The sequence below is a fragment of the Botryllus schlosseri genome, chromosome 13 (assembly GCF_051294905.1).
Source record: "Botryllus schlosseri isolate E-star chromosome 13, Bs_hap1, whole genome shotgun sequence".
In the NCBI taxonomy this organism is placed as follows: domain Eukaryota; kingdom Metazoa; phylum Chordata; class Ascidiacea; order Stolidobranchia; family Styelidae; genus Botryllus; species Botryllus schlosseri.
This window is the reverse complement of record NC_137248.1, coordinates 19,148,429-19,172,123: the sequence shown is the minus strand read 5'-3', so window position 1 is coordinate 19,172,123 and position 23,695 is coordinate 19,148,429. Positions and strand designations below refer to the sequence as shown.

The 23,695-nt window shown below is 40.7% G+C and overlaps 1 protein-coding gene across 1 annotated transcript; it reads right to left on the bottom strand.

Moving 5' to 3' along the window:
* Nucleotides 1-364: 364 nt before the first annotated feature.
* LOC145453810 (putative pre-mRNA-splicing factor ATP-dependent RNA helicase DHX32) lies at nt 365-23,336 on the bottom strand. Its single transcript, XM_080331795.1, has 16 exons — nt 22,594-23,336; nt 21,717-21,875; nt 20,540-20,739; nt 18,961-19,160; nt 16,851-16,979; nt 10,266-10,413; nt 9,238-9,408; nt 8,280-8,399; nt 8,069-8,215; nt 7,281-7,412; nt 5,955-6,081; nt 5,662-5,822; nt 4,343-4,496; nt 2,701-2,891; nt 2,134-2,306; nt 365-934 (listed from the first exon to the last, which is right to left on the bottom strand). The coding sequence occupies exons 1-16, from the start codon at nt 22,664-22,666 to the stop codon at nt 490-492; spliced, it is 2,730 nt and encodes a 909-aa protein (XP_080187921.1). The 5' UTR covers nt 22,667-23,336; the 3' UTR covers nt 365-489.
* Between the last annotated feature and the right edge of the window lie 359 nt (nt 23,337-23,695).

Genomic DNA, 23,695 nt, shown 5'->3' with positions numbered 1-23,695 from the left:
TTTATATAAGCATCGTCAACAATGGGCAGCGATCAAAGCATAATTGAACTTTTTAGTGCTGGCTAACTCAACTCACGAATACAAGCAGCCGGATTCACCTAAAATGACGCAGAAAACGAATCGATGTCAACCTCTTTAGCCAGCATTCGGGAATATACGACTCGATCGGGATAAAGCTGCATTTGAAACAAAAATGAATGGAAAAGAAATATGTGTAAATCATGTATCTTTTTCATTTCTTTTATGTTTTCTTCTAGTCATGATTTCCGAATTTTCGAAGTCATACCAGACCGCAAGCTGAAAAGACGCAGGCCACTATACGGGACTACACAAGACGTAAGTCGTAAAGCAAATGACACCAAAATAAATGCATTCATCGTAGAGGCTGTGTATTTACACATCTTTTGACGTCACGGATTGAACTAAATCCTACATTGCACGTGGAACGTAAACGTAATGTCATTTCAATAAACATAATCATATAATCAGTCACTGAAGAGCGCAACCTTCCTGGTCATTTTCTTCCTCTACGGATAAATTTCGCACGTAATCCGACGCCTGCCGATACGCATTACTGAGCTCTCTAGCGGTCGCGCCGATAAGGTCGCTCATCGGGTCTGCTACATCGGCGTGGTTTACTACCTGACTTCGCTCAGTCTGCACCTTGCTTACGGTGTGTTTTTGGTCACCGCCGGTCGAGTTTGAGCTTGTGGGAAGGAATTTTGAATCGCGATAGCTTTCATCAGTGTTAGTGCTCGTGCTCGAAGGCGTCGTCTCACTGGTGTGGCTGCTTTCTGGGGATAGACCTTCTTTGTATTGGTGATGGGGACCACCTGCCTTGTATTTGAGCTTATCCACCGCTTGTAGGAGAGCGTCTTTAGCTTCACCTGAGGGAAGGTTGGCAAGGTAGCTCGCAGGGCTTATTTCGGCAACCCTAAATAAACAGATGAGAGAGATTTGTAGTCATTTAATAACAGATGGAGTCGAAGGAGTCAGGCTTGTTTCCCCAGTAGAAGTGCAAGTAAACCGGTTAATTTGTACTCATATGCAAGTAGAAGTAGAAAATGCAAAGGTTCGAAAACTGTTCAAGTAGTTTAAAATGGTAGATATTGTGGGCGGTTCTTATAATTTTATTAGTTAATCGGACCTGGCTACTTGCGAAATTACAAGGCGTATCTTCACGACTGATGTAAACCAACCAATCACGCCAATTACACTGCAAATAGGTACAATCCTCGAAAGTATATTCAGTTAATTTAATACAGGGGCCATTTCAAGTGATATTTAGGACAATTATAGTCCCAAAAGTAAAACAAACTCACCACAAAAGTACTTTCTAATTTTGAAATATAAATTGTAAAAGAAAGCAGTTTTGCATAATAACGGTCAATATACAAAAGGGGCGGGCAACATACGGCCCAGGGGCCGGAGCAGGCCCGCAAAGGGATTTGTGCGGCACGCAGAGAGTGTCTAACCTAAACGTTCTAATTCTGATCTGAAAGTATTGACAAATTTTATGCATCACAGAATGAATCCTAGTTTGTCAACCTGGGAAAGATGGCCATGAAACTACTGTGAGCAAACATTTTCGACCCTGAACATTAACAAGACAAGGCTGCGTTCCAATCTGACGTTCACGGGCAGTCTTTAGTAAGGGTTTCTAAAACCGACATGCAGCCAGAGTTCAAAGAACTTGTTGACAACTTTGATCGACCACAGATGTCTGATTGACTTCAGCAGCTATTGAAGTACATAGATAGGTTGATATATTCATTAAATACTGTTTTTGGCCTCTATGCATCAAACCTAAAGTTTACATTAAATACGATTCACTTCTTTTATAGGTGGATAAATACGCGATTAATGTATCGATTCTGTAATCCGGCCCGGCAAGTAGGCCTACTTCATTTCCCATGTCAGGCCCGCCGACCGGAGAAGTTGTCCACCCCTGGTCTACAAGTAGAGACAGTCATCCAAAAACAAAACCATTTGAGTAGAGTCAGTACGTAAAATCAACCGCCGTATTCCGTAAAATAGAGGTATATTTTGACAGACCACTTCCGTTAAATCTGGAGTTCGGATATACGACACAATATTCAGTATTCCATCACGGTAGATGCACATCGCACTTACATTTCAGCGGGGATTGAAGTTACCGTTACGATGCTGTTTGTATCCGACAGGACGAAATCATGATAAAGAACCCAGTCGGGATATCCACGGAGAGAGGTTGTCTTGGACAGCCGCGAAACCTGCCGGTCTCGAATCAGCAAGTAATTGCCACCACCGTCAACGTCTTTGGCGACCTGAAGCATATAGAGTCAATCAGAGGAGTAAAAGGCCCCTCCTCTCCATCCGTGTAAGCGGTGTCTTACAATGCCTAGAAGTGGGTCGTGCTACAAGTCGGCAGATACGGGAACGTCATAAAGAATATCGGCCTGGAGTAAATGACCATAGTAATCGAAAACACCATGAATACCACACAACCGAACTTCCACTGTAAATAAATGAAATCTATAGGATATAGTTCTCTAATTACTGCCACTAATTCGAAAATCTGTTTGAAACTATCGAATATTGATATTGCCAGAAGATATCGGCTTTATTGACAAAATAGAATATAATATCGCTGGGTTCTCGTAACCCATGGTTTCCCGAATCAATCACCGCGGCACACGATATCTATTGTGGCCTACTGACTTGCATGAAAAATCCTGCGAGAAGCGCCTTCTTCACACTGGCCAACAGAAGATCTTCATTCTTGATCGCGGGGCTCAACGGCAGCTCAAGCCGCTCCATAACCGCGGCAAGCTCCTGTCTTATTTTGCAAGCGAACTTCAACGCCTCGTAGTCGAAACCGTTTTCTTTACACCAGTGTTCGGAATGTTTGCCTGGTGACAAAAGTGGGCAGATTTTCATGGTGTCGTGTTGTTTTCCGATCGAAATATCTAACGACTAAATATAGGAAATTTATTGTCATTCGCTCATCAGCAGAGCTGGTCAAAGTAGTCTGTGTCTGTGTTGTCCTTTCCTTGCTACTAAAGTAGAAGTAGTAGTAACGCCGTAAATTTCTACAGCATGACAAGTATAGACGTAAGATTTTCCAATATACCGGTTACCGTAAATACATACATAGCCTATACTTCTTGGATGCCGTATATAGTGGTATCTCATAACGTATTGTAATGTAATAATGAATAAAAGGCGTAGAATATGATTTAAATATCCCGAAATTCAAATTATTAATTGGCTAAGAACTCAAAAACCTTTAGGGATGCGGCTGGGTCCCCCTCTTATATACCATTGCTGACAGATGCAATTGCGTGTGCGCGACCAAATCTTGAAGTAGGCCTACGCATCTCATGTCGAAAGTCACAATCATACACGTTGACACGATGAACTTTTTGTTTATTGATTGATATATTGAAATGTGCATCGATTGATTGGGTATTCAAGTAGCCTGTCAACCAATATCACACGCAATCAGTACAAGTGTGATTAGTTGCATAGCAAAATTCGTTACAAGAACACCAAGGAAGGATATCCCCGTCCGATCCGTATAAGCGCTGGCTTATGAAAGCCTATAAGAGGGCTACTCAACTGGCGGACCGATGCCCAAATACTGGCCTTTATACAGTATATGTTAAATCTGAATCTTATGTCTCTAATATTTTCGTATTAGTTAAAAAAAAAAACGATATGCATTATCGTAGATTTGCGAAGTTAAGTGTGCAAATTCTCGCTATGTTTGGATCTACTTAAAGCTACGAGTCGGTGTTTTCCAACATGAACTTTATAAACAACTGATTTCGCTTCTGTATGACCAGTGAAAGCCTTCACCACACACTTCGACTCATTCTCATCTCTTTAGAACTAGAATTTAAAGAAGTAACAAGTAATGATAAATGCCACTTCTCCCACTAGCTGTGACCAACAGAACAATAAATGCATTTTGCTTATGGCTTACCGCTTTACCGGATTTTTTTATAGTTATTCCTAATTATGGTTATATAAGGGATTTCTAGAACTTGTAGAGAATTGGAATGAGCATTGCATACCCACAATCGTAGATGACTGTAAATTACTTCATGAGAGTTATAACGGACCTAAGCAAATTTTCAACTTTTTTAACTGGAGCTTTGCTAAAAATAGATCAGTATCCCTGGCATATAACGAGAGTGGACAATGTTATAAGTCGGCAGCTCAGAAATAATAATAGGAATATCGGCCTAATGTGAAATGACCATGACCATGTAGTTCGACTCTCGAAACACCATGAATGCTAAACAACAGCATAAACTTTGAACAATCATGAACTTCGCCAATAAAGTATTCGACTTACTTGCAGCGAAGGCGGCGTATATGCGCAAAAGTGTGAAGTGATCTCCAGCAGGATGATTCAGTACCCTTCTCTTCGACGATATGGATGACGAGGAATCGTTGTTATGAACGAAACAAGGCGGCGCCGCGAGCATCGCAGCAATAGCAAGCATCTCCTTCACATAAGAGTCATGATAAAGTGTCAGACTATAGTTCATTACTATCACGTTACAGCTATATTGACTTCGGTCATCCGTTCATTCATACACGTAACAGGGATGTATAGCCATAATCGAAGTTTAAAAGTAGCAAAAACTATAACCACTGAGCCACAGAAAACACAGTGGCATATCAAATTATAGAACTTGACCACACAATCTAAACTCGGCATTTGATGTGTGCGTTACGCCTTTTGACCCACTCGGCTCTACTGACAGATAGTCACCACTGCTTAGATCGGGAGGGATGGTTTGCACAGCCTTATTCTGTTCTATGCAAAAAGTATTCAGCCACAATCGGACTGCAGTTTTTCCCCCATATCTCCCCATACAGGCAGGTTCAAGATTCTACATTCAAAATCAAGATTCAAAAGGCCCACATGCATAACCACATCTCCAACGCCGATAGAAGCCCAAACACCCCATGTACTCCTTGGTCTGGTGTTTTGCCGGAATTCACCCACTAGAAGGGTATATTTTAGTATGTCCCCCTCCGTCCAGCTAAGTCCTATACAAAATCCACAAAATGTCGGCAGCTTTTCTACTATATCATTACAACGGCACACAGAATAACGAATAAACAACACACGCTTAACGCATATATAAATTGAAAGATATAGTGGTTTATCACAATTTCACAGAATTCACTGTAGACAGAAAATCGTGTGCTTTGCCGATTTTCACCATAGCGTAGGCTGTGAATCAGGTAAAGGACACTTTTAGGTACAAAATTACGCGTTCGCATCCTTCCAATAGATGGAAATCAGTCAAATAACCCAACCCCTATCATGATATATCCCATATAGGTGCGGTGGATTTTATTTCTCTACCTCCATGATATCGCTACATTATGGTACTTCTAAACAGAGCCCACTAAATCCCTATGGGATATATTTCCACAAGGATGACTGTACTTGAGTCATTTTCACCCATTGGAATCGGCGTGAAAGCACAATTTGGTACTTACCTCAAACTTACACCAAGGTATAAATCAAACGCAACATTTCAATCCAAATAACGACAAAATTAAATATAATTCCGAGTTAGGTTCTGTTTTCGTTTACCGCCTTTTCGGCGCGAATACATATTCTATTCTCTAAGAGTGTACGTTCAGTCTACCGACCTCGGTGCATTGCTCCCCACAACTGGCTATGATCGATTTGGCGATTGGTAGGGTGACTGGAAATTCGCTCATGACAGCTCCCAAATCAGACAGATCGCCGCTTTCGTCCAAAGCCCCGTGATAGTCGAGATCTTCTAATGCTTGCATATATTCATCCGGCGCTGAACAGTGTACAATATTGACCTTTAGGAAAATGCACTACAGGCATAATTTACTTAGTTTATATAACTCATTCAATTCCATAAACAAAAGCTTGTATAACCGCGGTTTAAAATAAATCTAGGCAGCCCTACCGGGAGGATCGATCGTCTGACAGCTTGAGAATCTTTCGTCGAGTTGCTGCAGCAATCTTTTCATCAACAGAACATCAGTCGACAATTCGCTGCGCGTCACCGCCGGTGGTAATGCGTCTCGAAATCTCTGAATGTCCATTGGTTTTGTTTTTATATTTGTGGTGTTTCGACATCAATGGTCATTTTACAGGTCGAATGTTTTTTCGTAATCAAAGATATCTGATGACGATGAGTCACCAGAAATTAGGGTTACCATACGTCCTCCTTTAGGAGGATTTGTCCTCCTTTTACAGGTTTTCAAAAATGTTCTCCAAGGACGCCTAAATATCCTCCTTTTCGGCAATTCGACGTCCTTTAGACCTTTTAGAGCTAAGATGATGGATAGATTCAAGTGAAAATGGGCATGAATGAAGCTAAACGGGATATCCGTGGTTCGAACGTAAGCGACCTTTTTTATTTTTTATTTAGTCAACCAACACAATTTCGTGGCAAATTTACCATTTTCCAGATGTTACTCCAGTATTGTGAGTCTGAAAATTTTGAAACAGTGTCCCCCTTTCCCGATCCCAAAATATGGTAACCCTACCAGAAGTAGCGGAGGTTCAAATCATCTTATGATTGAGATCCTGGTGAATGGACGAGAATGGAATGGACCATCATCAGTCACCATGGACAGTAAAATGTGTGCAATGAGTGATGCATCCAAAATTTAACTATCGAATATGGGCTAGTAAATAAAGGTGAAAGGCATGTGTTGGACTATTGGTGTATATAAACTGAGTAAATCTGGGGGTTCGAACCCGTGGCCATGTGGTATTTTTCGGAATGACTTATATTAGCAACTTAGTCGCCAACGCAACTTATGGCGAACTTGCGATTGGAGAAACTGGCATTTATTGTTTGCTTTCTTTGTTTATTACTCTACTTCAGTCGTTTTCCAGCTGGGTCTCTACTCCTCTAGTCTCTACTGCAGCGGTGCACAATAGTTCAAGCTAATTTTGTTGCATCACAATGTACATTGTTAGGACCAAAATATTTCGTACTCATGCTCCCCAGTCAGTGAGCCAGTAATATTTCTTGCTTGATTGAAGCACATATGATATCAGGGACTAGCGCATGCACGCATATTTCTAAGATTCCAATTTTGGTGTGATGGTTTTGATTATAAATTAAACGACAGCCATTTCCTAGAATACAATTTGGCATTAAACACTCAAGTGGTCCATGCAACATTTGACCCAAACTGAAGGTCACCCCTAATATAAATTGGAGTTGAAATTTGCTAATCCTACTACATCGACCTGTAAGCAATGTGCATAATATTACTTGATAATCCGCCTTCGAGTATAGCCTGTAAACGTGTCCGTCTTCCTTGCATCGCTTGTATCTCAATTCCGCGTTTCGTTTCGTAGTGTAGCAGAGGATGTCGGAACGTGAACGCGTCCGACAATTGTACGCCTGCAAAGTAAACATGACTCCTCGATATACAGGCGTGATTAAATACTGATCAGAGGCAGTAATGAGCCGCATATCTTGGGTGTGTGGGAAATGTCATGTTTATCATATGGAGTATAAATACTTCATAGAAAACAAACAAACCATCGTATCTCATTCAAGTGAAGTATATGTGCTCTGTATTGTCATCTAACCACAAGAAGACCCTTGATAATACGATATCCAATCTGCATTTGCCAAATGCGAGTCTGCTGGTATACCACTGTGAATTATTTCATCAACGATATCACAGTTTCGATGTTTTTCCGAACGTGATAGCCTTGAAACCAGGATTGCTGGTATCACAGCGTCCGAAACATTCAGTAATAAACTACGAAAGTTCACGGAATTGGCATTTTTATACAGTCGTGATCAACCAACGATAATATATCAAAGTGCAAAGAAATAGCACGACATTATTTGAACCTTCTCCAGCCTACATACTCCTATCGCGTGATATTAAGTGATAATAATCGAAGATTCGATTCGACACATTGTACACGATTTTCAGCCGAATCACTCGTATCACTTATGATCGAGGGATCACGTTGAATACTGACTTTTTTCCAAACGACAATTTGGCGAGCTGATTGCCACAACAATAAGTAGTAAGTGTTTACTTTCGACATTTCCCTCCCGGTGTCCACCACAAACGCGACATCTTCAATCGTAAACGAGGATTCTGCCATCTTGTCGCAAACAATCACTCTCCGGCAGTGCAGGCCACTCTCCGAAGTCAAATTCTTGGAAGTATTTTCGTACGCAGCCTGTACATAGTTTTATATACATGCGAATTTTTATTATTACCGCGTGGAAAATACGGGATTATACCTGCTGAGAGCCATAAGGAAGCGAAGCGAACAGCGGAGCTGTCGCCAAGTCGCCCGCTTCTCCACGAAGAACCCTCATCGCGGCACCCCTCGCCACCCGCTCGCATACTTCGAGAATGTCCTACGTGCAGAAGATTATTATGTTCATATTATTTCGCATAGACAGAACGATATGTGAGATCCCGGTAGAATACGAATATACTGTAATGATTACGTAGTCGCTCTCCAAATCGAGTATATGTGAATGTATGTGTTCTTACCAAGGCCGTGGAGTCGGAGTCACCATGATTGAATGGGTGAAATAAATTTTATAATAATAGGGTCTCAAATATGAAATTACATCAAACCAGCTGCAATCAGAAGTAGAGTCAGACCGACACCTGTCTCCATTGAACCATCCGTCTGTTCGATGACATCATTACTGCTACACTGGTGGCAGGTGACAGTGTCTGCAGTGGGCCGATGTTGGATCGATTTATATGGAGCATAGGGTTACACTACTAGGCCAAAACAGTGAAAAGAGGATGTTTTCTGGACTACAAGTACGCTTGTTGAACTGAAAGTACTATAGCTTTACAATGAGCTGGAGTTTTAATGTAAAAAGGTTAATACGGAACGTATTTGTGAAATTATGGCTGTTAGTTAAAAGCACTGTTTGAAATAGGTCATATTTTGATACCGGCAGTTACCCTGTGAATAGATGGGTTGTAATACGTGTACTCATCAGAACAGATGTGAAGGCAAAGTTTAGTACCAGAATGTGCCGTCTACCCCATTTGCACCCTGCGATTAGGAGGAAATCTGTAAAATACACTATCTTTGTTTACAGTGTATACATCGTCTTTATCGGCATAAATATATGCTATATCAGTGGTATCGGGTATCAAAATTTTGATATCGGTCAGTCTCAAATTGAAAGTGCTCATAACACGCATTCTTGAATCTTAAACCGGTTATACCTGAGGGCCTGGCATAAAAGCAAGGATATTGCCTCCAAGCGATTGATCGCAGTGACACTTTAATATCGTTTCTGCCGCGTCCCAAATGTAGTCACAGTGAAGTTCATTCGATCTCTTGAAGTGCAATCTTGGATTTCTTTTTGATTTCGACGACTCGGGAGAAGCCTGCGCCTGCAAAAGCATCTATTTATACAGCGTGGAGTTTTAAGCTTTTCGTGCAGGAATTTTATATTGCAACTTTTTTCAACATTTTTCTATTTTCATGCAAGTTTTTACTACAACTTTTCATCAAGTACTGCGAGAAATGTAAAGGAGTGATATAAAAAACAGGCTATAAAACTTTCTAGTATACTATGATTTTATTCTCTTTGATTTGCATATAACATAGAGCTATGTGACGAATTAGCTGCATCTCAATGTTATCTATGACGCAACGGCTTACAACCTAGGAGTTCACCAACCCCAGCCGATTTATCAATCGCTTGATCTATTCCCTGTCGATTAAATTTGATGTCGTTTCCCATTTCACGGACGCCCGGGCCAGACCGCGGAAAATGCCTTTGTAGAACTAGGGAGTTTGGGGTGTGTTATTCGATTTGTTTTGAAGGTGGATGGTTTGCCGCTTTGCTCTTTGGCGTTTGGCGGAAAATTACTTCCGCATTGCGCTATTTTCTTGCTGCGTGCTGGCAAAAATTTAACTTTCGGCGTTCTCGCCAGGCCGCCTGTGAAATGGAAAAGTACCAAATTTGACAGCTCTGCAGGAAGTGGCAGCGAGATACTGCCATATAGGTTTCAAACCTAAGTACAAAAAGTGTATGCATGATCAATTGAATTGCGAAAGAGACAAACAAGCAGATACCCTGCAAATCGTAAACTGTTGGGTTATGCAACGAAACCTTTCCAGTATCTCATATGCTAATAATGAAAAAATATATGCAAAAGAACCTTTTTACTGCGACTTCTTTTTAATTACGTGCAACTTTCCCACTATTTTAGTGCAACAAAAACTTGCCCAAGTGATTACGTACCAGTGTTTCGTTGTTTCCGTCCTGGTTATCCTCAACGTAACTCAAATCCACGACGGGCACCCCTTCGAAATACTCCTCCAATTTCGGCATTTCGTGAGGCAGACTGATCACCACGATTTTTAAGTTGTTCCTGCGACTGGAAATCATTCTGCAGAATCAAATGTCACGGGTTACGAGTTAAACAATAGCCATCGTGAATTCAGAGTCATATGACAAAGGTATGCTGCACGTTCAATTTATACGGCAACATCAACAATTTTACATGGTACAGTAACAAATCACTGACAATCCGTTATCGTCGCATAAAATGCACATTGCACGGACATTATTGGTGTAAAAGTACCGGGCGGGTCGGATGTTGCAGGAATAAGCCCAGCTGCAGCTGGTGGTCAACAACGAAATACTTTTAGGTTTTCAGAGTACTGAACAGTGTTGTACCCAAGTCACAAAGTCACAAGTCAATCTCACTTTTAAAGTAGAGAATGGAATAGAATGGCTCCCATTCATAATATCTCAATTTTCCTCAGTCCTAACAGTTTCTGGCCCTATTTTTCCAAGTGTCAGGACTGATAGACGAAATATCAATAATGTGGTGACTTCACTATTATTCGAAGTTTCAAGGAAATGTCTGTCTTGGCCGTCCTGGTCCCGAGTCACCATAACCCTGGCATTCAATTTGATTGCGCCTATGCTTGCACTACTTACTAGGGATGGTGTGAACCTCTGTAAGGTTCAGGTTCGTGTGAACGCGAACCTTTTTGAAAGGTTCTGTGTGAACGCAATCGTGAACCTCGTAACGTCAGGTGGCGTCATACTGTTGATTCCAAATCTACATTTCACTGAAGTGATGGCCTATATTAATATACAATTGTACACGATACCTGGCGACGACTCGGGCCACATCATGTCGCAATGCTGAAGTAGGCCTACATATTAACGTTTTAAACGTCGTCAAATGTATCAACTGGGGCAATCAAATGATATAACAATCCCAGAAAATCAATATCTTCCGTCGCTGTGCCAACAATTTTGACGAGGATTTGCAAGGAATATAAGCTTACGCCTTAACGGTCTAGGCCAGACCCGACAATGTATTCAGCGTCTTAGTATTGCTACGTTGATATTGAGCAGAGTGTGAAACGCGGTTCTATACTCGCTACCGATATTACCCCAATAACAAGCTATATAGTATACAGCCGTAACCAACACCCCATTCGCACGGATTTGGTTTTATGATACAATAAACATATGAAATCAAGATTGGCCCGTACGCCTGCTAGATTCTTCACATCAGACAAGGGTATCAATTTTATTGACTGGGTAGTGTAGTGTAGTGCAGTGCTCTTCAACCGGGGTGGTCGTACACCCTAGGGTGTACCAGAATTTGCAAAGGGTGTACCACTCGGATGGGGTGTACAGGGGTGTACCAGATCCGAGTAACAATGAGCCGATGGCTAGCTATTACAAATGCAGGTTTATAGGTCAGTACAGACGGGTTGACGCACAGGTTAACGAGCAATATGGTACAATGTTATCTCAAGTGTAATACTGTACACCGCTTGATTGTGATGTCATAAGCAAATATTTCTTCTATTCATTTAGCCGTCGGCAACATGTGTTCAGCTAGTCATTTGTATTTTAGTGATTTTTGAGGAAACCGCCGCGATAGCTCTGACTTTTTGAATCTGTGCTTCCTACCCGACGCTAATAAATACCGCAATGCACATAAATGACGTGACGTAGCCAGCCAGGGTCGAAACAGCTTCCATATTGAAATCGAAACCCTTTTGTTTTAAAATGCCGATTGTATGTCCAATCTTTCGCCATACATTTGCCATTTAGTATTTTGTTATAAGTGATGTAAATTAGCGACAATAGACTGTGTATAGCGGCATACGATCTGAGGTTACTGACATCTCTTGCAGCCCATGTGCTACTATCGACTCTGTGTGGTGTGTGGCAGGCCTGATGCGCAGTAGGCTGGTGCGCCTGCTATCATCGCTGATCTGAACTACCGCTTCTGCAGCACTAGCTTTACCTACTCTCCCCCCAATACTGTTACATTTAGGTTGATTATCGTTCGTTATATCATGCTGTTTTTGCTCATACACGAAATAAATTCCAATTTGCGTAGGGTTACCATACGTCCTCTTTTAAGAGGATTTGTCCTCTTTGACTTTTTTGAAAGTGTCCTCGGAGGACGCCCTTTTGTCCTCTTTTTTTGAGATTTTGTCCTCTTTTTTGAAAATTTAGGTCAGATTTAGTGCAAATTGCGAGTGATATGCCGTAAATCAGCACAGAAGTGACGCTCCGGCGGGTATTTCGGAGTGAAAAACTGTGATTTTAGCTCTGAGTAAAAAGTTGACCTTATTTTAGTCATGCACCTAGCAATGCGGAGAGAAAAACGGTATTTTGAGCTCTGAGCGGAAAGACGACCTTTTTTTTAGTCAACCGATCACCAAGTGGGAAAAATTCACCGGTTTTTTAGAATTCTTCTCCGGTTTTGCAAGTCTCAAATTTCTGAAAAAGTGTCCTCTTTTTAGATTTCCCAAATATGGTAAGCCTAAATTTACATGGCGGGCTGCCTAACTGGCTGCGAATAGACTCTGTGACCAAATACTATTTTATTCAAATCCAATTTTTTTGACGGCGGTAACTCCGCTTCTACTGGTCGGAATTGAACCAAATTTGAAGAACATAGTTTTTATTGACAACCTAATACTTTCATGGGGTGAACAGAAAAATTTCAAATTTTTCGTTATTGATTTTTGTATAGTAAATAGAAACTTTCCTCTCCCGTAGCAAGGCGGCTACTAGTTGGAATTGAACCAAATTTGGTGTGTAGGCTTAAGTTAGGTAACCTAACAATTTTATCAAGTAGCCAGTACGATTTGAGGAAAATAGTCATGTTTGAAGACCCCTAATGAATAGGGGTGTACGAGTTTTGAGCAAACGTTAAAAGGGTGTACCACGTCGAAAAAGGTTGAAGAGCACTGATGTAGTGTATTTCGCTCTTGGTGTTGTGTGATTGCGGGTCAAGCTCAAAGCAGAGGGTTGTTAAATATTCGAGCAAACTTATGTAACGAAGCAGGTAGAAATTTTTAGATTGTCAATGTGCAAGTAAAGTGCATGCTATAGTTTAGTGTTGATTCTTTAAGCTGTCGGCGCCATGTATATAGTTGCCTGCAATTGAAATGCAATAAATTCCAACCAAAGATGTTAAAATGAAGTAAAATTGCAATATATCAAAAAGGTTCACAATGCAGAACCTACCAAGGTTTGTTTGTGAACGTGAACCTCTAAATTTCCCAGGTTCACGCACAGAACGCGAACGCGAACCTCACGTTCCCACCATCCCTATTACTTACTCAAGCGGTTATGTTTTAGCCTACATCCGCTTTCATTTAAATAGTCTGTGAGAACAACAACTACTTTCCTTCAACATATTGGGTTTTGAAAAACAGAAAATGTTTTTTGTGATAAGTTTTCAACCCTTTAAGAGTGAAATTATCACAAGAACAACATGAAATAATCTCTGCACTCTGAGCAAAAAGAATGTGTATTTCCACCCGTGTACCACCCCTGATATACTGGTGTAAATATACACCCATGGTACACGAAACCAGAACCTACCTCAGACTTATACCGCGGTATAAATCGAGTAAAACATTTTTATCCAAATTATGCTTGCACGTAGGAACGTATGGGAAGGTATGTACGAATAGGATTTATGACCGCAGTATAATTCTGAGTTAGGTTCTGTTTCCGTGTACCACCGCTTTCGGCCCTTTGAGTTGTTGTTGCATGTGGAGTTAATGGTGCTTGACTATTATGGTTTTGTGCACCGGACCGCTTCGCAAATAATTTATCCACACAAATTGGATTGATAATATAATAACAAGTCCTTTCGGCGTGAATATTTGTGCTTCATTCTTTCATTCGCCTCGGAAATTATGTTTATTGCGAAACGGTCGAATGTATTCTGTTGACAATGATATTTGAATTATTTGAAGCCAAGAATGACCCTGTCATACAAACTATCAACGGCTGAGTCACTAATTAGAATATTATTTTAGACACAACAACATTAACAACAACTCGATCCGTACTCGTAAGCTTCTCAATGTACAATGACGCTTAAATTACAGATTCACAGCCGTATTCAATCGCCTGTATATTCTGCCATTGATGCCATAAGTGAAGAATAAAACAGTATGGCGCGGCTTCCCGATACGGTGATTGCAACCGTAGACAGAGCGGATGTATACTTCTTGAGATAATTTTACACTTCGCAACTTAACAAGAGATAGTCGGTTAGTACGCCTATTATGCACTGCTTCTATATTCGGATTTTGTTTTTCCGGCCAACTTATCTATCACCGACAATGCATAGCCTACTGCGCAAAAACAAAAAATGGAATGGAATATAACCCGGATAATACGGTACTGTATATGAAACTCGAATACAGCCATGATCTACTCTCGCACGAAGGATTACATTAATAAAAACCAGAGGTGGCCAGTAACGAAGTACTTCTACTTTTTCGAAGTACTCAAGTAGTTTTCCTCTACTTCTGGTACTTACTCAAATAGATCTGATTTCCGCTACTTCTACTTTTACTTCGTAATATTTTGCGATCTACTTACTTACTTTTCGCTATTTTCAGTTTGTCAAGTAGAAGTAGTTCAATCTTCCAATCAGGAAGATAGCCCGAAGAATTTCAGGGCTGTCTTCACGGAGTATCAACATTTAATTTTCATAAAAGTTGAGTAAGGCCCAGGGTTTTCGTCGCGCTTCGCGCGCAGTGGATGCGGATTGACCAGTATGATTTCACGAAAGTATCGATGAATATAATTTAGGTAGCGGGTTGGCATGGTTCCGTTCACACAGGAATATCTAGAACTAGATATCTAGATATCCCTGCGCTCACACCACATTGTCTCCCTATTCGCCGATATGAAATAATTCATCACAGTATATATGGCTTATCATAACGTTTGAAACTGATGCTTCGCAATCTAGCATTTACTTGTCCTTAATCTAGCATGTCCATGGCGTGTCCTAACCTGGAAAAGTGGACTCCGACTTTTTTTGTTAGTTTTAGAGCTGATTTAGCTTACCACCTTTGAAACTTTCTGGACTAAAGGAATGAAAAACATGTTCCGCTTTTAGAAGTGGTATTTATGTGTAACTTTCAATTCCCAGTATCATATACTTTGAGTTATAATTAATATCAGTTCTTTTGACTGGATAACATACATGTTGAAGTATAAAAGCAAGTGTAGTAATGACTTTAATTTCCGGAAATAAAGCTACACAATATGACATTTTTACGGTCCACCATATTTTTATGAGCGTTTACTAATCGCGCAAAGTGTTTACACCGTATCCGATACAACTTCTCCGTATTGCTTTCCGACTTAACTACGGGCCTTATAATATGGGGCATGGCGCCATACCATGCTATTTTCTAAAACGTGCTGTTCGAGAAAACAGAGGATTAGTATCGCATTTCCATATCAATACTATCATTTTCATCCCCTGATATGGACGAATGCTTATGCTATCAAAAATTGGATACCTGCTGGTCTGGTACCTTTCGCATAGCTCAATTTGCATCTTCTTACAATCCATGTGAACGAATTAGGATCGTTTTCACAACTACTTACTTACTTGAGTACTTTTAAAGTCAGTCAATTCTACTTCTACTTCAAGTAGTTTTAGGTTGCTTATGGAAGAAGTACTTCTACTCGTACTTGAGTAGATTTTTTTCGTCGCTACATCTACTTCTACTTGAGTAGCTTTCTTGACTACTTTGACCACCTCTGACAAAAACCAACGGCGGACATCGCGATACGTCCTTCATGTGGTGGCTAAATATTTTCAGCAACGTAAATAACGTCACATCCCCCCCGTTGGGCATGACTTCGCACTAGTCAAATAGCAAATTTATACAGGTAAATCGCGTCGCAATAGCACACCTGGCTACGCAAACGCTAAAAGTTGCTGTTCACAGCGGCAAAATATAGTTAGTATATATAGCATATGTTCTTGCACCGGGGTCCATGAAGTAGTTAAGGCATGACAATGAAGAAGCAATGCTGAAATACATCATCAAGAAACTACAAAACCGTATTATTCTTTGAATATGACGCCACAAGTGGGATTGCGACTGCTTTGTCTAGTCTAGTCATGACGTAGCTTATTTTAAGCATGGAATAGCCTATAAATTGAGTTGAGCTTGGTGTGATGAAATTTTTCCTTTTTATTCATCAGGTAGCTTTTTAGACATCAAATAGCCTAAATCGCGATTCGGCAAATATGTGAATACCTTATTTTAATCACCGGCTTCTGAAATTTTGCGACTAGAGGCAACTGCCTATAAAACTTGTAGGGGTCGGCTATCAAAAAAGTTCAAGAACCACTGGTATATATAGGATCGCAAATGTTGGAAGTACACCTGATCGCGTACGGTTACAATATTTAGTGTCCCTTTGCCGTCGAGAAAACTCAAATACACTAATTTCATCCGCGGGATATTCAGCCAAATTAAATTCAGTTTTCGGAAAATTGCAGTGTCTTACTTCAGTAACGATAGGAGTACGTCAGTAGACACTGTTCTCTCCTGAACCTCGTCCACTACCACTATTCCGTAACGTTCTAATAAAGGATCCTCGGCCATCTCACGCAGAAGTTCCGTATCCTTGCAGAATCTGGAGAGGAAATAAAAGCTATATGTGTCGAACAGAGCTGATACCAATTACCAGCTATGGTGAAAGGCTACTACACTCCTTCCTATCTTTTCATATTACCACAATCTTATGGTGTTTAAAACGATGAGATATTGATAGTAATCTAATGATTATGACGGATATGGCAGGTATGCAATAATAATATTAATATAAATTTGAGACGGGATATCTGTCAATAAATGCAAAAATTATAATGCCAACACGACATTCAATATACCGATGAATTCAATATATTACGTTGAGAAAGATAACAGCCATTTTGCTCCTGCAAAATTATACAGGATCCGTACTGAATAACGCAGTACACATGAGTACCCAGTACGTTATGAAATGATTGCAGTCGACAGATGCTTAATAATTACATTGCAAACCACTACCCTACTTATTTACTTTAGAGTGGTGCACAGTCAAAAACGCAAATAGCTCTGTTGCTCAAGAAAAATTATAATGGATCATTTATCAACAAGGATAATGCTTAACGCAGTACACATACCCACCCAGTGCCCCGTGTAATACTTACACGGAACAATATGTTCATATTGTTAATTTAGTCCCTAAAAGGTTTCGACTGACTCTTATCATAATTGGCGAACGTCAGGATACGGTTAATCAAATTAGAAATTTAGGAAATATGATAATATAATAAAAACCAAACGTACGGTAATAATTTACCAAAAACAAAAATGTAAATCAATTCCTAGAGCAGTGGTTCTCAACCTTTTTGTCTTCGCGGACCCCTTTTGGAGCGTCAAGGACCCCCGCAGACCCCCAAAAATTTAGTTCAAGTTAAGCTCTATCACCGTGGAACCGGCATCTGTCCTGTGCAAATATCAGCTGTGTGCTAGTGATAAACAGCAACAAAATGACCATTCTGGAAAATAACATCATAGGCTGTCATTCATATCATTCATTCTATCATTCATAGCCTACTATTAATATAGATATTTGGAAGACTTTTATCATTTCAAAGCTATTTCTGCAGCTAAAGTTCTCGAAATACGCGGTCGCGTCTGGGAAATACGCGTCGCCTATTAGATATGAACGAGTGCCGAAAATCCATTTCCACAGAGATACGTGGAGGCGAATGTAATACCAACACGCAACGCTTCCGACGACACCTTTGGGTATGATCGCAACCTATATGACATCAAAATTGAGATACAGATTTTTGGTGAACATACAACGTACACCATTGTCATTTCTATCTAGCAGTTCCTCTTACTGTTATTCTGGAACAGCGGTTAGGAATATCACAGGTGAAATAGATTTTTACAGACAAATTTTATCCAAAACCCCAACAAAACATCTCTAAACAGCAATATGTTTGTATTGGCAGGCTATTGGCAATTAGGAAATTAAAAGGAGTTTGTACAGTAGAATATATCTCAGACGGCCATTCTGATCATACGAGTTATGAGATTTTAGCGGTTGTGATTGTGAAGCTGTCTCGTGATTTAAAAAATACAAATTAAGTTGTCAATCATTTTGCAAATTTGGAAGCTTCGCGGACCCCCTGAAAATGCGTCGCGGACCCCCGGTTGAGAACCACTGTCCTAGAGTGTAGACTCAGAGGCGTTCCTTCTATAGTGAATGAGAATCGGTTTTCGCAACTTTATGATCGGTTACGTAAAACGGAATATGTACTAGTTTGTATTCACCGTTACTACCGTACCACACTATCTGCTAGACGTTTATTTTGTTATCATGACGTCGCACAGACAAACATATCCAAAATTTGGAATTTGATTCATCGTATTACTATCGAATGTTAACATTCGATAGTATAACTGACGTTCGCTACTGATGAGAGTCAGTCGGAAAGCTTTTAGGTAAATAATTAACAATATGAACACATTGTCCCGTGTCATTGTCAAGTTCTGTACCGCGATTGCAACGATAGGCTTCAAATGTCTGCGTTTCAAGCATCCATCCACTCACTCACTTTAGAATAGTGTCCTGTGATGTCAAGTCAGAGAACGGTATTGTATATCCGACTTCGTTGCCGATGCCCGTGGTAAGATCCATTTCTTTCGATACTTGCAAAGCCAGAGAAGCCGCGGCCAGAGAATGCGGTTGTGTACAGACGACCGCGCCGTGCTCGAAATTCAGTTCCTTCGCGTAATGTGCGCACCATTGCGGAATCTGTTTAGTTGTACAAAGGCATGGTCAGATTAGTCTGCGTTTGTACTCAGGTACAAGTGTGGTACTGGGGCCGTGCCTTTACTCAATTACAACTAGGAGCAGCGATTCCTAATACATGTCTAAAGTACTACAAGCATCAGTATAGAATGAAGTTATGACAAGTTTTAAACTCAGCAGTTTCAAAAAGTATCGGTAGATTTGACCTAGGGATCAATCAATCAATCAGTTTTATTAATATTTTCATCGCTTCAAAACATCACAAAACTGCGATACAATGAAAAGATAGGATGGTGTCGAAACAACTTGGAGTAGTCTTTAAGATTAGACACCCACCTTGGCCAAGACGAAGTACCTACAGACGATAAAATCGGACTAGTGACACTCCAAATTCGTGCAATTTTCAAAATAATAATATATTACTCAGTTGCCGTGATACTGGGGATATTTTGCTAAGTCCTTGTGACAATTTCACCCATAGCGATTTCCAAGACAAGTCAAAAGTATTTGAAGTGGAAAAAGAGAACAACAAAGGAACAGAGCGTGCCGAAATAAGTAGTTTCGAAATGAATATTTGGTCAAGCGGCGGCATACTTTTAGGAGTTAATCTTGAGTGGCTACTTTCGAAATTGCATAGCTAATAACCAAGATAACGTATAGTGGTGAAGATAAGTGCCCACCGCCCAGGCGTCATGGGGTCGATTCCGCGTCGGAGGTTATTCTGGGCTCGTCTTCTCCCGCGTCCGCTGTGTTCACGGCAACAAAAAGCCCAGAAGAAGACCTGATGAAAGAGCGCACTTACAAGCAATGGGAAGAGCAAGAAAGAGTATAGCGGAAAAGAGATTAACATCGAAAAGGGAACTCTGAAATCGGGCACAAGGCCGAGGTGGACGCCAGTTTAAGAGACCGCTACTGCAACCGCAACTGGTCGTTCGGCATCCTCCTATCTGTTCATTGCATCGCATTGTACGTTGTGTGTGTCTTGTTCGGATTGAAATATAATCTGACGAATATTGAAAATATTGAATAACTAATGACGCGACAAATGCAGGCGCGATTTCCGAAAGTATATTGAGCTACCGCAATGCACGGGCCGAGAACAGATCCCAAGACTAGTCATAGGTAGCTGTGATTAAAACTGGAAGGAGAAGTGGAAGAAGTCTAAAAAACAACCAATTGAGTAAGTAGTTCTAATAGTGAAAATCCGAAGCGCAAAAAGTCCAACTACAGGCGGATGTAGTCTTAACACAAAATCACTCAAGAAGTGCGAGTAGTTTACAGAGTAAAGTAGAGTGAGTCATGGCCTACTACTACTAGGCCATGAGTGAGTACAATGTAAACATATAACATTACTGACCCGAGATGCATAATTGTCACAGTACCTGCGTGCTTTTACCAGTTCCGGCTCGTCCAGTCACGAGTATAATCGGACTTTCGTCTAAGCTCAAGATGAAGTCATCCTTCGTTTGCCAGACAGGTAGTTTCTCCCGAACGGCGAGAAGGTCGTAGTATTGCGAGGAATATGGGAGACCATCCCACGGGTTCATATCGAGATCCGGGATGTCGGGGATTGTATCAGGTGCTACCGAAAGAGAAGCTTGACGTCATTAATCACATTCGTGGCCGCGTTTGATTGTTTAAGTCGTGAAACCTCCGTAAACTACCAAGAGGAGTTTTAAAATCAATGACTCCCTGAATGTATAGCAGTTACATGAATATAAATACCAATTTGTTGAACTTGGAAGTCATGTCCTGCGCTTTGCTCGGATGATAATCACGCAACAACTATTTGACATAAGCATCATTGTAATTCAAAATTATGTAGCCTGTTTCGGGGCGATATTACGCCGTTATCTCTGAATAAAGAGGGGAATCGGAGATTTGATCTGCTGTCCCAAAGTCCCAAATGATAGTAGCGATGTAAAATTGTATTCTAAGATATACTCTAATGCGACAATAATTTTGTTTTATGTAATTTTGTCGATGGCTTCTCCATAATTCTGCTAGCAGTGCGCTGCCACACTAGTTTTACGTTCCTTACATCTTTTGTTGTGATTCCCAAATAATCCCATATGTAATTTACGTTCCGTCTTCGATGATTAGGCAACCTAAATCGCTGGCATATGACACATAGAAATTAGGGACCGAATTGTTGCACCAGGGTTGTTTAAATGGATGATTTGATCCAAAATAATTCTAATACAAACGGCGGAAAATTTCCACGCATCAAAATGGAGTATTATCTGAGAGGTTGGGCAGCTGCGAAAGTATGAAACAGCATCAAATAGGGTAAGGAAGAATGGTATGGAAAATTGTAAGTATGGTATGTTACGATTGAGGCGAGTATGGATATGGAAATTGACCATTCCATACCATAACATGCTTATGATTCGAGTGTGTGTGTTGACCTCCACCTAACCCCCAAAACTGGCTCAGCGTGGGAACCGGGGTTAATAACCATTGTATTATATATTTTGATGCATAATATAGGCCAGGCATCGCTTGATCATAACATCAAATGTGACATTTGAGTTTGGATGTAGCAAACGGGAGTCCTACCTAATAGATCGGACTCGTCGGTGAAACCAAAACTGTCAATTCCTCCCGGGATTTCGGCGACTGCTGAACTATCGTCGGACAGTTCCAAATATTCTGTGGCATTTCCGTACACGCCGGCGGTTGTATCGAACGGTGAAGTATGTATGGGGTCTTTGATATCTGCATAGAAGTAATTACGTAACGTGAACAGTTCAAGAAATATCACATTCTCGGATAAATTACCAACATACCTTCATATCATAATCGACTTATTTTGCCACAGTGCAGGAACAGTAGAGTAAGAATTGAAAAATTGAATTACTGACACAGGAAGACATAGAAGACCATGGGTATAGTCACATATTGTCTTTTTCTCACTAACTAAAAATGTCGAAAATTTCAGCCTATATTTCAACGAATCTTGAACTACGCTATGACTGGTGGCGACTATGATCGCATATTGATGAATGAGTGTATGTATAAGCCTACTTGTTCCACTTATTCGCTCATCGTCGCCGTCAATAAGCAGTCGACTAGAGCCCTTGTGGCTATGCTCATTGCTCACCCCTTCGTTTACGTTGGAGTTGATATGTATTGCGAACATAATGTATATGGTATTGGCCAGACCTACCACTAAATACGTACTTCGATATAGCCCATATAACAGTGGTTCACATTGTCGTTTGATATTATCCACATTCATTGGCTTTATACCGGAGTATACTGGGGTGTTTAGATGGAAAATATCTATCTAACAATCCATGATGAAATCGTGGATTATGTTGACCGGCAAAAGTACTCATGGCGCCTCATTTAATCGGTTTCGGAAAACCAAGAATGTTTCACATCTGAGTTAGGGCATTCCCTGAAAAGTCTTCTAGTAAATTGTATTTTTTACCATTTCTGTCTGGCGTCTCTTCATCCTCTAAAGACCAGTCATCAAGTCTTTTCAACACTGCTTCGTCATCCATGTCTTTATTGCTCGTATCCGCTGTTCATACCACACTGTTTCAAATTCATACGATGTATACACGGCTGATAGTTCTACATGCCACTCCAATTTCGTGAGCAATACTATCTATGGGGTTAAAAACGGGTAGGCTTTATAACCTGACGAGGAACACAAGCATCACATTTGATAACTGCAATGAAGCGAGAGCTTATTAAACTGAGGAGCATTGCGTGTATCTAATCTCGAAGCACCCATCTCACTCACATGTTACTACGACACCTACAAAAAACCTTATGATTACAACAGTGACCAACGAAGTAATTGATCTGTAGAGGATATGCTTAAAGGGGCACATGTCGTAAGCTGCTACCGCTGTATTATTTATTCCACTCTGAAGTGGCAGCAGCTCTACCGACCCTATCACACAGCCTATAAAATAAATCGACGACGGCATCTTATCATATGACGCAGGGATTTTGAGAATGGAATACCCTTCCTGTTGCATTTTCACTTAATTGACATTGATCTGAAGGAGATACATAATTATCCGCCAAGTTTCTGCTCGCATAATTATGCAGAAGCAGGCCCGCAACTATCCGTGCTCAGAGGTAACCTACAAATCACTCGAAAACAGCAAAATTTGCACGAGATCAGCATACTGACTGGCTATAGCTATCCCTGTTGGTCCCAGTCAAATAGCGATTTTGATACACGCGATTCGAATAAACGGCGATGTTCTCAACAAAACAAACATTGTATACGTCAGGATTGGCTGTCCTTTGTCTCCGCAATTGGTACTGAACGCAGATGTCTCGATTGTATAATTGTAGAACTACTGACACCTAACGAATCATTTACGGCCAGCATATTTTCAGAATTGTCTCAACTCTCACATATATCCTATCTGCGGGGACCATACTCGTCAGCTGCGTTCATGACAAGGACGATTTATTCACCTATAGTCTGCATACACGGGAGCGTAATGGTTAAGCGTCCGGCTTCTTGATCGGTAGGTCGTGGGTTCGATTCCCGGCCGGGTCAGACCAAA